The sequence below is a fragment of the Corvus cornix genome, chromosome 12, assembly GCF_000738735.6.
Source record: "Corvus cornix cornix isolate S_Up_H32 chromosome 12, ASM73873v5, whole genome shotgun sequence".
Lineage (NCBI taxonomy): Eukaryota > Metazoa > Chordata > Aves > Passeriformes > Corvidae > Corvus > Corvus cornix.
Window position 1 is genome coordinate 9,216,925 of NC_046342.1, and position 16,636 is coordinate 9,233,560.

The window sequence follows — 16,636 nt, forward strand, 5'->3', positions numbered from 1 at the left end:
AACAGCACGCACAATGCAGCTCATAGCAAAAACAAACTTCTTCTCATAGGCAAAACTGTCAACTGCACAAGTAATTCTCCACCAGAGATCTTACCAAGCCTTGTTACAGGCCAAAATAGTCATCACTGAGGACTTTCAGACTCAAAGCCTGATCCCCTCTAACATCAGCAGCTGCTTGGGTTTGCCATCTTCTTCCCCAGATGCAGGAGAAAGCACAAACTTTGAATGTCTTTGCCCGAGGTCTGTCCCCTGAGCAATATGTGAGAGCACACACCCTCCTGCCATGAAAAGGAATTTCCCAGCCATTTATGTTGGATCAGTTTTATCTTCACAGGCCCAGCACAGAGAATCCACCACAGCCAGAGCAGCACCACAGATGCTCAGGACTGTCCAGCCCTGTGCACAGCTGGAAGCTGGAACCAGACCACAATTGCTACAAATGATGCCTCTAGAAGAGTTTTACTGCATCTTGTGTTCACACCTTTTTCAGCAATTTATCTGTTGTATGCCCTCAGTTCCAGGAAACATCTGATCTTCGGGTCAAAAATCCCACGATAGGAGGCTGACACAAAGAAGCAGCAATGAGAACAGTATGTAAGGATGATGTTCTTCCAAGCTACAGGAATTTCAGGGTGAACAAACCTGATTTTAACTACGGCCGCACATGGTCTAACACAGATTCATAGAATCACTCAGATTGGTAAAGATACTGGGAAACCATCTAGCACCAACCTCTGCTGAAAGCAAAGTTATTTCAGACCTGGGGACTTTATCCAGTTTGGTCCTGAAAAATTTGCAAGAATAGAGATTCCAGAATTTTGAAATGATAGCCTGGTCCAACCTCCGTGGCTTTCTAGACTGAAGCACTGTCCTTTCCCTCAAGTGTACTGACAGGGGGAGATAAGGTTAAATTGTGTGAAAAAAGTTTACAGGTCACTGCTGGAAGGAGAAAAGCATTTAAGTGTTTCTCTGAAGTACTGTTTGTTATATCACATAAACCTGCATTCAGATAAATGTGTCTACATCATCAATCAAGTCATGGCCAGCAGCTCAAGGCAGAATTAAAACCAGGTTATAATTTCTGGATTGTGGGAAAATAGAAGAATGAACTGTAGGTCTTCCAAAAACACTGCACAGGGACACAAAATTCTAACCAGGAAAACACATCAGATGTTTATGCATGTTAGGTGTTTATTTTTCAATCAGGTACATGTGCCCAGACCATGACAGGATGTTTGAACTGTGCACATCAGGTCTTTCACCCTCTGTTTATATGAATGTCATTCACTATCAGGCCTCTGCGGAAGATAAACAGATTGAAGAGAGATGTGGACATATCAGAGTTTTGCATTACTTCCGCCTCTAACTCTGCTCCTGGTGCTATAAGGAACAAAACCTCTTGACCAGAAACATGTCAGAAAAAACAGGGAAGGGAGACAAAGCATTGGTCACAAACCAGGCGGCAGAGAACAGTGCAAATCAAAGACATCTACCAAAATGTTTAGAGATGGGTATTCTTGAGACCATGGGACACCCAGGGCAATTTTTCAGGAGTCCGAAGATGACACACACAAAGTAGCTGCAACTAAGACCAAAAAAGACACATGATCCACTTACCTGGCAGAAAATATTCCACATGCACGCCAGAGAGACTCGCTAAGGGGGCTGCAGGATAGCCAAATCCTTGCTGACATTTGGATCACTGGGCTTCTTCCCCACTCCAACTCCTGTGAAGTCTCAGAACCCACAAAGTCAAGCAGTAGGCTTGGACCTATGCATGGTGCAGGGAGAAGGGCTTAAAGGCGAATCACAAACTGTATTTTTCTTTGATACAACACAACACCATGGTAAAATTGACAAAAAACCTGGGCACAAGCTTTAAGCCAGAAGTATTTTTTTTGATGGAGCCATCCTTGCCCTGTTTTTGCAGTGGATCATCCCAAGGTTTCACACACTGTTATAACCAAAGGACAACATCCAAATGCATTCAGTGGTCTGTGCTCATGTTCTACTTTCCCCAGATGTTTCCCCTTCATTTTCCCCCCCCTCTGCAGGAATACCAGAGTTTACTCTGTATGTGAGAGGTTTAGAGACTGTTGAACAGACATCAGAGTATGCCCTACAAATAAGACATTAAAACCCTGTAATTCAGAGGAAAATGCCCTAATTCTGTTGGAGATCAACCAAGCTCACTCCTGCAGCCATACCAAACCAGGTATAACAGCTTGGTTGGGGTCCTCAGCAGCATGCTGTGGGTACACTCCTACCCCTGAAGTTAGCCATGAAACTCACTCTGACTGTTTTAAGAGTAGGTTTCAGGTTACTGCTTCTGAAAATCCCGTTCATGGGATACCACTTTTACCTGCAAAAAGTAATTAGAATAAAGATTCAACCTATATACCCAACACAAGGCGGACAGCTAAGAGCAAAAGGATATTTGCAACATTCATTTCTATGTTCAAGCTTTTAGAGCACAAACTACTATCTTGGCTGTTATCTAAAGGTCACTCACACTGACTAGAGATTAAGATGAACAAAAGGCAGCTGATATAAGGAACTCTCCCTTTACACATTTTATAACATTGCCTGATAGAATTAACAAGTAAAAGTATAGCAGGACTATGCACAAACCCCCAACATCCCCAATGCTCCAGTGTTACTGTCGAGTAACAACACATGGACCCAGACTGCAAAAGAAAAGAGCAAGTAACAAAACAGCAGCATTTAGTGACAAAACAAGGCCTTAAGCCTATGACAAACAGCAATTTTTGTACCAAAGAGTTTACTGATAAAAACTGTTGGTGGAACAAAGGGACAGAGAAGCAGCCAGGATGGGGTCAAGATAACTTCTTCTGCATGGGAGAACCAATGAATTCACCACTCAAATATCTGCAGACTCAGGGTGGAAAGACCACTTCCCTTGCGTTCCCAGTACTATCATGCATTTCCCTTCAGACGACAATACCATCAAAGCCCAGTGTACTTCCTGTGTGGCACACTGTCCCCTGGCTGAAGGGTTGTCATTTGAAAAGATGAAAACATCAAATACTGGGTATTTCACATGAATCATCCCTAACCCCAGGTGTTTGAGGTGCAATCTAATTCTGCTGCACCATGGGAACAGAAGTACATATAACCCCTACTTTCTGTTTGGTGAGTAATCAGAACATCAAGGCATCATTTGAGCAGTCACATTTACTGGAAGAAAATGCTACAGGACAGCGTAGGCCTGAGCCTCCTTGGGGTGGGTGAGAGGGCAGTATGCTGCTGCTTAAGGCACTACTCCATGGGCATGGTTAAAAGGGTAGACCCTATAACATATTATTGTCCTCATCAACTTAGAGTGGTAACTTACCCACACCATCCCCAAGGTTCTGGAATGAAGATTTGCAGATGCACACCCCCATGTCACTACCTGGGGCCCACACCAGCCCCATGCATTATTCCCCATTCCCACAGATGAGCCCCAATCCTCCCTTAATGCATTGCACTCAGTGAATTTCCCACATGGCCCTTGAAGGCAACCTTGTGTCTCTGCTCCTCCTTGGAACAACAGCTGCAGGGTAAGAGCTCCGAGTCCCAGTTTCAAGCTTTTTGTTTCAGAGTCTCATCATTTCCCATCCTGAGCTGGGTGGGGGGAGATAAAGGCCGTCAGCCTGTCGGCAGAACAGGCTGGCTCTGTTTGCCCCGTGCCCCAGCCAACAGAGGTTGTCGACTTTTAATGGAGCACTCGGGTTTCCACCGATGCCAGCTGCAGATAGAACGGCCCAGCAGCAAACAAATTCAGTCCCTGGGGGCTGCTCAGATTCTCCTCTTATTTGTTAGTTTACCTGTAAAATACAGTTGGGCTAATTCTTGCTAGTGTGGCTGTAAAGATATGCTTCCCTCCTCTTTGGAGCGAGTAGGGAGAAAAACCAAGCAAGTGCAGGGGGGCTAATGGAGTAAGAGAGCATTTCCCATGGCTTAGGAAACAGCAGGCATTTTCTGCTGGGGATTGTTTGCTGAGCACCCTGTGCAGAGGTGAAGTTGTGCAGCAGTTTATAATAACTAAGACCCATTCATTACACACAAAGGTGCAGGAGGCGTCCTAATATCTCCATGTTCAGATGGGCTTAAATCCAATAGCTCCTCGTGACGTCAGCTGTTGAATTTATTATATGCTTATTACAAGGCCAAGAAAGGAGAAGGCATTATCAGAAAATGTCTTATTTGATTTTTTTAATGTTAACAAAAACATTTTAATCACACCTGAAAGCATCATGATACTGAAAAGGACCACAATACTAACCTGTAATTCAAATCTCCACTTATTCCATGTGTGAAAATGACCCCGAATGTCTCCTCAGGCTCCTGTTAGGATTCACCCTTGTCACCAAAGTATTGTTTAATTCAGCTGCAAAATTTGCTGCTTCTTAGCCCTGAAAGCCTTACAGGCTGTGATTCAGGCAGGAGCCATGAGAGAGAAAAGCTGCAGGGCTGAAACTGGGTCCAGGCTGCATTTGGATGCTTGGCAGCTGAGTATTTGATGACAGCTCTGATTTAGGGCTGTGAGTGCAACATACTTAAACCAGGCTGTGAACACAGACTTGCAGGTCAAGATTAAAATGCGCCTACAGAACCAAGATAACTTGCATATCACCTGTGTACAGCATATTTTGCACTAAAGTGGTTCACATTCCTAAACATCCTCTTACACATTAAAAATTAAAATTTTTCTACGAAAAATGGGTTCTAGTAAAACCCAAAAACAAACACATGCCTTGGGGCAGCAGGCTTCACACAGGTCCAGTTTTGCAGCTGAAGCCAAACAAAAGCAGAGTGAAAAACTGAAAATATCACCTAGAATATAGGTGTGGGTAGCTTGATTTAGAAAAAACTTTTGACAGTTTTCCACAAGACATTTGCATAAGCAAGCTAGGGAAAAGTCACCTAGAGAAATTCATTATAGGCTGAGCATGAGACTGTTTGGAGACCATTAAGAGAAGAGTTATCAATGGTATGCTGTTTGAGAGGGTGTATTAAGGATGGTTCACAGAAGCCTGACCTTGAGCTAATTCTATTCAATATTTTCATTACTGATCTCAGTGACTGGATAGATCAGGTGGAAATGAATATGCTAGAGGAAATGACTAGAATTTGAACCCAGCAAACTGGGACAGTAATCTAAAAAAAAAAGAAGCTTTTTAAGAGGGGATGTTGAAATGTGTAAGTACAGAATGAGAAATGGAAGCCTATATTAACAAACCTAGAGAGAGGCATCGTGATCTGAGCTCACACATTAGACTCAAGGCAATAAACTCCTGATTCTGCAAAACCTGCAGACAGGGAAGCATAAACAGGAAGATGTCCTGAGACACCCCCGAAGTTAAAATCCTGCTTGAATCAGTCAGCACTCATGAGGTCTCTGAGAGAAATGTACTTAAAACAAGACACTGACCATTTGGAGAAACTCAGGAAGACAGAAACAAGCCCAGGTCCAGGAAACACAGCCCCCAAGGGGAGAGACTGTACCAACAAAGAACATTTAGTCCAGAAGAAAGAAGATTGATCACATCCATGCTCAGTCTTTAAGTACATAACGAATGCTGCAAAGTGAAAAGGAATAGAGTGTTCTCTGTATCACAGTGGATAGAGATAAATAAATAAATAAATAAATAGGCTTACACTGCAGCAAGGAAAATACTGGGAGAAAAAAATCTGTTCCCATGCTCTCCCAAACAACCCTAATGATAATGAAGTCCTGTGACAGCTACTGACAAAAATCTCTAAAACCCAGTTAGCTGAACACCAGAAAAGAACATACATACAACCGATCCTTCCTTTGGGTAGGGAGAGGGACAAGATGACTTTAGGATTTCCTTTTAAACGTAATAGTTCCTGCCATTCTATATACATCTAACAGATGACAGCTCCTTGCTGAAAAGGTGCAGAGAGATGCTTATCAATCACAGATTCTGAAGAGATCTTGCTAATGGAACAGGAAAAAATGTTTGCTCTCTTAATATTTTTATCCTGATAACAAAGCAAGCCACAGGATTCCAAGACAAAAATGGAGATGTCAGAAACAGAGTGGAAGCTCAGTATAGAGTACTTTCAATAGGATTTGGTGCTGTCTTAGACAGACAGTATTGTATTGTCCTCCAAGCCATAGAGCTCCTCCTCTTCACACACAAATGCCACAAGCTGGAATGGTTGTGGCATTGCTGCTCTGTAACCGACTGCGCTGGTGCTGACCACCCCTCCAGGAAAGGCTGCTCACCTGTGCTTAAGTGAAGGGATTCTCCTATTCCATAATGTGCAAGTCACTCACCTGGATTTGATATTTTGAGCTCAGAGTGACAGAAACTCCAGTACCACAAGCAACGAGATTGGCCACAAACAGAAAGACATCTAATTTGCAAGCCAGGAGCCACAGGCTGTTTACACCAGAATGTCTCAGCCATAAACATTTAATTAAATCAGCCTTTTTTCAATCATGGTGTATTTTCTACACCACTGCTCATTTTCAACTTGTTGCAAAGCCTCTCCTGATGTTCCCTTTTTAAGACAGTGAAATGCTGGATTCAAAGTTACTACAACAGGCAGGAGTCAGGAGCAGCCAAGTGCAGAATGGTGACACTGGGTTTGCTCAGCCACTCCTCAAGGGGTGCCCACCTCAACATCCACAATACCTGCAAAGGTCCTTCCAGCAAAAAACTCATTCCATGGTGCTTTCTGACAATGCTAGCTTAAAGTTCAGATGAAAATAGAAATTTTATCTTTACAAAATTGAAACAGAATCTGCCTTCACTATCAGGTAACAAACTCTAGAACTTGTGTTTGTGATCAACTTTGATCTAGAACTGCTCAGCAAAAAGTGGCGATGCTCGATAACATTCATTAATTATCCACTTAGTCACTTCTATTGATTGGTATAAAAATGACAAGTCCACTAATTAAGTGTGCAATCAGCAGAAAATGACAGATAAAATGCTTCACTGATTATTGACAGCATTTTAAAATATTTACACACGAACAGACATACATTTCTTAACTACCGTCAATTACCAGAGTTATCACTTTCTTTAAAACAGAAAGGGAACGACAAGGGAATTACAGACCAGTGTCAGCTTACTTCCATACCAGATAAAACCATGAGGCAACAACCAAAACTGGGCTGGCCAATCATCCTGATCAATGTCATCACTAAGCACCAAAAAAAGCCAAGGAAAACTGGGTACACCTCTACTATACTGGAATTATATACACACATTCATGAACCATTTGGTTACCAAAGACTTTCTGCAAGAAAATCAAGGAAAGAAAAGGACAGAAGTAAAGTAAGAATCTGGCTTTAATCAAATGAAAGATCCAACAAGTGCTAAAGAAGTCCACACTAACTCAGTGCTGCTTAACTAGTGACCCTCCAGAAAGGGAAGAGCTATAACTGGACAAGATTTGCAAATAGCAGGTTAATTTAGCTGTCAGGAAGAGGAGGAAGAACTTACATATTACCAAATCTAGGCTGAAACCGAGTATTGACAAGTGAAAGTTAACCACCAGTAACATATACATTGAACTACATGGATATCTTAATAGAAGAATCCACAACGAAATATTTGGGCATCAGTTTGAACACTCAATAGAACAGGGACCTTGCACAGCAGGACTCTGTGGGATGGATGCTTAAGAAAAGGGACAGATAATATTGAAATTATTAAAACTCTGCTTATCAGTCTTCATTTGGAAGAGCATATTGATTTACTAAAACCATTAGAAGCATAGATAGTTTTCTGTATCAACAGAGCTTGCAAAGATTTGCACTTCTGAAGACAGATGACATCTGATAAACAAACTAACAGCAAGAAATAAAGGAAATCATGACTTCTGTTCCAGCAGAACATGAAATCAACTCAAAAGAGCAAATTATAATTGCAGTACCATAATTAGCTTGTGGGTTAGAGTGCCACAAGATCTCTTGGAAAATGCATTTCAGCAGTTTTTTAAATGATTGTGTATTTGTCTGGTTAACAGAAAACCCCACACTTACTCTAGACAGAACAAAAATATGAATTTTCAGGCTCAAAGGACATAAGATACCCACCAAGTGTGAGGAGACTGGGGAAACAGTTCCCTTATATAGGTTATTCCATAATTATCCATGGCAGAAGTTTTTGTACTTTCCAGAAGTGTGATGCTGGAAATATTGAATGTTAATATTTAAGAATCTATCCTATCTCCCCTTGAATCTGCTTTAAAACAGAAGAGAAGAAAAATGAGGTAAGGGAGTTTGAGCAACTCAAAATACATCAGGTCACAAGGCTCCCTCACACCCAGCAGCTCCCTATGCATGGTGTGTTACAGACAGCCCAGATCAGCAGATGGGATTTCTGGGATGGGGAAATCTCTTCAGGTTGCTCTTCTACATTACAGGACTGAAAATTGGAGCTGCAGAAGTGCCAACACAGCAACTGATCTCCAAAGGAACCGTCCTGCACTGGCGGAGCACAACTGGAGCGAGTGGACAAAGTTGCCACGGTGAAACACTCCAACAACTGACCTGTTTGTCATTCAGGTTTGAGACTTTGTCCTTACACCTTGTGGATGTGAATCTGCAGCTCTTCCCTAAGCTCAGGCTCCTCGGAACAGACAAGGTCTGATCAGTGAGATGAATGTTTCCTACCTGGAGGAGCATTTCCTGATGATCCGACTCAAAAAGCAAAACACACCTGCAGGCAGGAGGGTGCGAGCTAATCCCTGTTGTGCTGCAGCCCTACAGAGACAGCTGATCCTTCTGCAATTCCAAACTGCCAGTCAAAGCTTTAACATCTTAATACACAGCATGCTCTAATTAAAATTTCTAATTAAGGGGAAAAAAACACCCCACACTAACCAGCAAAACTAATGTTGCAAATTAGCAAGTCTTATGTACAAATTGAAGGTGGTCTTTGCTGCTATTTCATAGATGACTTTAATGTTAGTATTTTAAGCAAATAACTGTGGACAAAGTTACCACAAGTCCCCTTCTGCCTGTTTTAGTAGTGGGGTACAAGCACCAATTCCTACATGAGCTTTCTATGTTAGGGTGGATGGCAATCCATAGACAATCCATTTTAGCATCTGCCTTGGCAAGATGGACCAAACCAAATATGGGCCATGTGGACAAACTCTGTCTGCACTGCCTCAGTGAAAGATAAAGTTATGACAGACATCCTCTTACTTTTGTCCCAGGAAAGCAATGTTCTGAGGAGTCCAGGCTAACCACCCTCAAGGCTGGCAACAGCAGCCTCATCAGTGCCCTTCACCTGGCAGCAAGGGAAACGTGGGAAGAGAAGCAGCAGGAGCCATACTCTGAAGACTCAGCTCTGCTCCTGTGACATCCCACATGTGACAGTGGACAACTGACCAAATTCATCCTCCCACTTTTGTACCCATCAGCTGAGCATGGATTTGCTGCACAAACACATCAGTGAGGGTAAGTTGTACATAATGATGTAGTTTTGAAATACATCATGTATCAAGGGCAAAAATTGTCAAATACTGTCAGCACTTAGTACTGAGAAAGCAAAATGCTTTGCAAGAGTTTTTCTCAATACTGATCTTGCAGCAACTTCAGCTTTAAAAGAAATTGTAGATGTTAAACTGTGATGCTTAAACATTTATGGACCTGTTGTAACAACAGAATTGCTAAATAAATGTGCTCAGATACCATTATTACAGCAGTTCTAGGTCTCTACAAATACATGTCAGCCTAAACCCATGCCTCATTGAGTTTTGTGTTCCTGACACTTTTATTTTCATTCCAATCTGGCAACCTCTGTGTTCTTCCACTGTTCTAAATCCAGATCTCTGCCTGAAACTGCCCAGTCACGCCATGCTTGGCCAGATGGCAAATGAGATTTACAGCTCAACTTAGAACTGGATGGAGCCCAAACTGTCCACTTACCCAGTGGGGTTCTAAGCACAGATCAATCCTCACAGTTAAAAACAACAGAAAAACCTCCCACACTGAGGTATAAAGTGATTTGCATTTCTCTCCGAACAAAATGCTTCTCTTGCCAGAGCTCTCCAACAATATTTTTAAAAGGCAAGAAAACACAACATCATCCCTTCCCTTTCTCTTCCACATTCACCAACAATTAAAACCTACCTTAGTTCATCTAAAGAAGAAACAAGTAAGAAACAAATGAGAAAACCCACTTCTCAGATGCCTGATATTTTGGGGGGAATAATTTTAGTTATTCCTGCACTGTAAGTAACTAAGTACCCCACCTGCATTTCTACTGTCCTCACAGAGAGTATGACCAGCACACTGCAGAAAAAAGAATCCCGCACCTATTTAACAGAGGTGGGCACCAATGTAGATAATATTTCAGTAACTTGACAGTGTCTGGAAGAGCTTCTGAAAGACCTTGATCTTTCCAGGTAACAAAACTGTGTTCTCAGAGAGTGCAGAGTTCAAGTCAGCTTTGGTTGAAGTGAGGCTTAAGAAAGAAAACTAGACGATGGATCGCTTACTTTAGCAAAAACTAAGAAATTTAGGCAAAACCTCTGTGTGGGGTCTAAGTTTCAGCTTGTCCTTATGGAATGCTGTTTTGGGAATGAATTCACCATGAGGGCATCGATCACTCCTAACTGTCAGACTGAAGTTATAGGCACTAAAATATCAGTTTTCACAGAAAACAGTATAAAAGGACTGGTTCCTACACGTCTGAATGGGGGCCACATACAGCCTAATAAAAGCAATTTTGTGGTCCAAAAAGGATGGAGTCTCCCTGATTGACATGAATGAGGCCCTTGAGAAATCTCAGAATGATCAACCAAAACACAAGAAGACTGCACGACTTCCACTCAAAGGAGAAGAAATTGATCTAAACAGAACATGCTAGAGCAAATGAACAGCCTAGCTTTCTTAAAGGATCAAAAGTAATCAGATCCGTTTAGCCAAAATGCCAGTACAAGGGTGTTAGCAGGCACCTCATTCACTGCTGGGGTTGTCAGTTTAGCAGCACTTGATCCAGACCTCAAATTACCTTTTGGTTAAGAAATATGAACTAGAACAGGCAGGACTGGCAAGGACTCAATAGGCAAAAAGACAGTCATGTTTTTAAGACTGCGCCTTGTAAAGCAGTGCAGGGCTGAGATTTACCAAAGATCTTGCAGTATTTTCTGATTCTGTTCCATGAGTTCCTTTCACAGCTGACTGTGAAATACAGAAAGAGAAGAATTTGACAGAATCTCTCTCCTGTCCTTTACAAGGAAAAGCATACAAAATACAAAAAGCTTAGATGCCCCTTTGAGGACTCACCTTTGACAAACAAGAGTCACCTTGAAGAGGAAGTGGAAGTCTTACAGACTGATTATACCATCTTGGAAAAGCACTTGTATCAGACACACAAATGAAAATAAAGAACTGTAACACTCATTGAGGAATGCAAACCCAACAACTGGAACTTCAACTAGCACAGCATGCACAGCAGGAGATCAGAGAGAGACTCCATAATCTGGCACTAACAATGGGAAATAAGCAGATCCACTGTACTCTTTTTCCTCATATATTGTCTACAGTGGAGCTACAACTGTGTAAAATGATGGCTTTAACCTATTTTTGTACAGAACAGCAGGAAAATTTGTGGGGAATTCCAGAAGACTATCAGTATTTTGCTTAAACACAACCTCCCCAAGCCCCTGGATTCCTTCTGGATGCCCATCATCTACCAAAACTGGCCTTACCACAGATTGCAGTCATACAGTATTTCCCCTTCTCCCAGGTTTGGCAGGTTAGCTCCCAGTGCTAGGCTCTATCTTAAAATTATTCTATTTATATCCTCAGTAAGTTTGTTTAAAACTCATGTGCTTGTAAACGAAGAGCTTTCCAGCTCACTGTGGATATTAAACTAAAAGGGAAACATGAAGGCTTTTTGAAACTGCTAATAAGGTAGCATTCCTCTGCTGCCTTTCATGCTTCATTTCACAAGATCCCAGAGCACTCTGCAGATGTAAACACAGAGCTGCTCTCCCAGCAGTGAGAGGCAAACAGTGCCGGGGTGGACCGTGGCTGCACCACTGCAACTCCCCATGAGCTCTGCTGGGCTCTCATTTTGCTCTGCCACCCCGTGGCTGTTCAACTGCAGAGTCCAATGGGCAAGGAAAATGCTATTTCCCAGAAGGAGATGCCTTGTACACATCAAGAACTCCCCTGGTGCAGATGGCTCACTTTTCCATAGTCAGATACTTGCAACCAACTAACACAGGATTTAAGAGACAGAGCTGTTTCCAGCTGAGCCAGAAACACACAGAGAAAGGACATCAGTGCCTCAGGGTTTGGTCAACGGATTGGAGTTGATGGCTCTGTCCCAGGCATTAAATGCATTGTAGTTTTTAACAGAAGCTGTTCTTTAAGAGCTGGGTTGCAAGCCTGATGCAAACCCTTCAGTCTCAGTTCCAGTGAAAACCCCCTTTTTAGGTGGGGAGACTCAGCTTTGATTCCAAGCAAAGGATGCCACCTACTGAATCCTTGCTACCATGAGCGCAGCTTTGACCCTCCTGGCTCCAGACCTCTGGCATGATCACAAGCCAGACTGCAGTCCCAAAATAAATTCCAAGGAAAAGTAGAGAACAGGCTTGTAAAAACAAAGCTTTTCTCCCTGCTACTCTCCCCACAACCCGAAGATGTATTACTCACCGAACATCTGCACAGCCATAATAATTTCTAGTTTTGCAACACTGACAACCTTAGCAGTATTAAAAAAACTCCTTACATCTTTATTCCATTTTGGATTCATTATAATACAGTCTGACAATATATGCTAGCACAGTACATTCTGCAACATTTAACCCGTGTTCCCAGTTGCCGTTCTTAACTTCACGGCTTAATGACACAGAGCCAGTAGATCACAATATGACCCTGTTAATATTTTTTTAATGCCATTTTTACAAATTACAGCATAATGCACTGATTATGAGGATGAAAGGAAAGTCTCTACGTCTGTCTGGAAACCAAATAAAAGAATGTTTGAACATCTGTTCATCCTACAAATGTCTTTAAAAGCTTTGATTTTCCCATAATCATTTTGTTCCACCATTTCACCCTTTTTCGAATGTGTATCCAACAGCCTCAGGACAGCAGCCAGAGATCTGCAGTAATAGCACATTATAATCAAAGTTCTTAGGCACACTTAGGTTCTCCTTTTGGAATTCTACATCGGGAGAAACACAAAACCAAGCCCCAGATCCCTTCCCAGCTGTATGTCCTACACAAACCTCTGCAACAGGAGCAAAATGAGAGATGGGGCTTTGTGACAGGGGCTGTCCACAGAGGATTGCAAGGCACAAGGACAGGGTAGGGTGGCAGGTGAAGGCAAAGCCTGCTCCTGTGGGTCCATCAGAGCTGCCCAGGGTCACAGCCTGAACAGAGGCAGCACACAGGAGCTGGTGTGAGCTGCAGGCCAAGAGCCTTTCCCACCTCACTGGGCTCCCAGCAACCATCGTGGGAGCCCTGCCATGGATCTCCAGGGCAAGAGCAGAGCCAGAGCAAGGAGAAGCAATGAGCAAAGAAGGAAATGGGAGCGCTGAGAAGGAGGTTAGGTCTTGGACTGAGAAAAATGCAAAGTCAGCATGCTAGTCTGGAAATGAAATGGAAGATAGGGGGAAGATTTAAAAATATATTTACAAGAGACTGGATGAGAAAGGGATGTAGGTACAGCTCTGGAAGTACTGCCGCTCACTCCCTTGGAGCACCCCAAGCAAATAAACCAGGGGACTCCCTGCACTAGGAGTCCTTTCAGCCAAGCAGAGGGCTGCAAATCTAAGTGTTCAGGGTTAATGAGTTTTCAAAGGGATCAAGTTCCATAACAACAGACTTGCTGATCCTGTTAAGGGCACTCCACCAGGGTGGGGGGGGGGAAACACTCATCAGATAGGCCTTTGTAAAAATACATATCCCCATTTACACGGACAACCTCCTCTCCAGAACTTCTCAAAAGTGGCTTAGAAATGAGAAAGACAAACCCCTGTAAGTGCAAGGATGACAACTCTGGAAGCACGTCTCCTGATCACTCCCTTTTTCTTTCCAATACTCCAAATCAGCAACCCATTTAAAATTTGGCAAGGACACTAGAACTATGCAGATACAAGTATAAGTTCCTTAATAATTAGGGTATTTTTAATTAGGGTTTTTTTAATACCAATAATTCTTAGACTAACCTGGAATGATAGTAACATTGTTCCTTCAATGTCATCTGTTTCTCTATGTTCCATCACTGCAGTATCTTAGGCAGGGGTAACAGTGCAGAGTACAAAACAGGATTTGATAAAGGCTTAAAAGAAAGATAACATTATAAATATTCTTTCCAAAGACTGCCTTTGGGGGTGTTTGGGAAGAAGAGAGAAATGGGGAAGGAGAGGTGACAGGGGTGTGAAATGCATTTTTTCCATTACAGAAGGATACATTTTCCAGCAAGGCTGGCAGCACAAGTCACGTTAAGCCAATAGCTGAAGTTGCCTGCCTAATTCCTCTGGGATCACACTGAAAGCATACCCCATAATCTTAAGGGATGTGCTAAAGCTTTGCTGGGACTCACTCAGCAGAAACTGTTTGGGATTATTACACAAAGCACTAATTCTGTTCTGATTTAAAGGGACACCATTAGCCTAGTTTAGACACCAGGCTTGCCCTGTCTCACAGCTGTCCAGCTGTAAATAACCCCTCAATAGCTGATAGCTTTGCTATTTGTGGACACTTTGGCTACCTGGAAATTAAAAGGAAAAGACTGGAAAAAAATCAGGATCATTTTAACCTGATGGACTCATGCCCATCAAGGGATATAATAATATGATTAATAAGAATTAATGTAGCAATTATTTACCTCCATGTGCAACTAATGCACTTACATTACACATGTGGTCACCATCTCTAGCTGACTTCAGCAAATGGGTCACAGGCTGCTATTCAGCATCAACAAGCAGGTACTCTTTTTGTTCAAAAGGCAGGAATTAACATTGTCCATACTGCTGAGGCCAAGTCCAATTTCTGTTCCAGACTGCAACTTTCGTACCTGTGCAATTGCTGTTAGTTTTAATGTAAGGTGCCCTATACTTTGTATGCAAGAAGGGATATTACCAGTGCTCTCCTTTTTATGAGCCTAGGACATGAAATTGAGAGAAAGAGCTAAAGCAGCCATGAAATCCCTATTAAACAACTAATGGTTTCTAAAGCATCTTGGAGATACTCATTTTACAAGGCTTATGCAGCAATCTTCTATCATTATTTTAATGAAATAAAGGCCTTGACTATTTCCAGAGGCAACTTTTTCTCTCACACACAAAAGGCATTTTGGTTACAAAAAAAAAAAAAGGAAAAAGAAAGAAAACAGCTCTGCAATAGAATTCATTGCAGAACAGGCAAGAAAATCAGAAACGTTACATAAAATGTCATTGAAGGTAAGTTCTGAACCTTTGGAACAGCAAACAGAACAATTAAGACTCTCAGCTACACAGAACATTATGTTTAATATGAAAACCACTTCTAGATATAAATCATTTATAAAAAACATCCATACCATCTCTCAGATAGCATCTTACATAGTTGCAACTGAAGGAATGTGAAACACCCATTTTAGGTTTCATCTATTAAATTGTGCGCTTTCTGTCTCCCACTTTGCTCAAGGAAGTAAGCCTAGAATAATCAGCTTCACTTTGTGGGTCACATGAAATTCACATCTTGACTTGATTTAGATTAATATTGGTGGCAAACTTCTAAATCAAGAAAAACTTCAACACAATTCTCCAGAAAAACAGTGCAATTAGAATGTACACCCAAATGTGCTCATCTGGCAGGTGAGATTCTCTGAGATGTCATAAAGATTCACATCACAAGAGATGACAAAATAAGAAAATTCAAACAGAACAATATGGGATTGCAGAGATTTTGGAAGGGGGCACAGTCAGCAGAAGCTTCCAGGCTCTGTTTGTGAGGAAGGAACAGGTCTAATGTGTTTGGACAAGAAACATGTTCCACCTCAATGCATTTCAGGGTCTGGACTTCCAGGTATAATCAGGGGCTTCTCTTGCTTCCTCAGGATTGAATCATTTTCTTCTGTGTGTCAAAAATATATCTTTTAAAGATAAGAGAGATAGTAACAGGTTGGGCTGAATCGTTCTTGCTGCTTTCATCCTCTTTGGTCATATCCCCCTTTCCCCCCTTAGATTTCTTCTTGGAGGCAGCAGTTAGCAGCATCTTGGTATCTGGCTTCAGCCCATCTGTAAAAGAACAAGAACACACACGACTTACGCACTCAACATCACATTTCATAGAACTAGAAAAAATGAGCAGGCAAGTTTACATTTGAAATCAACCAAAGAAAAGAAGAAAGTAAATGAAATGCATTAGGGAAGTCACATATCTGTGTAAGACTCCTGGAATACAGTAATTTACATAGAAAATAAGAGAAGTCATAACAAAGTTCACAACAGCGATACCACAAATCCAGTGCAGTATCCTGAATCTTTCTGTGTCCATCTACAGCTTTTAAAGTATTAAACACAGGCAAGAATTTAAACAAGCCAGACCAGCTTGCCTGGTCTAAGTCTTTTATTTGGCAGGCCTTTCCTATTATTTAGACACATACCCAAAGTTTCTTGTCATCACTAAGAATAT

The 16,636-nt window shown here is 41.9% G+C and overlaps 1 protein-coding gene across 2 annotated transcripts in view; it reads right to left on the bottom strand.

Annotated features, from left to right (window-relative positions):
• Window positions 1-4,203: 4,203 nt before the first annotated feature.
• The window catches only part of EEFSEC (eukaryotic elongation factor, selenocysteine-tRNA specific), a 133,039-nt gene continuing 120,606 nt past the window's right edge, over window positions 4,204-16,636 (bottom strand). For both annotated transcript variants that reach the window (XM_039558983.1, XM_010390082.4), the window contains exon 7: window positions 4,204-16,239. In XM_039558983.1, coding sequence (XP_039414917.1) covers window positions 16,055-16,239 — 185 coding nt within the window. In that variant the 3' untranslated portion in view covers window positions 4,204-16,054. The remainder of the gene's footprint in view (window positions 16,240-16,636) is intronic.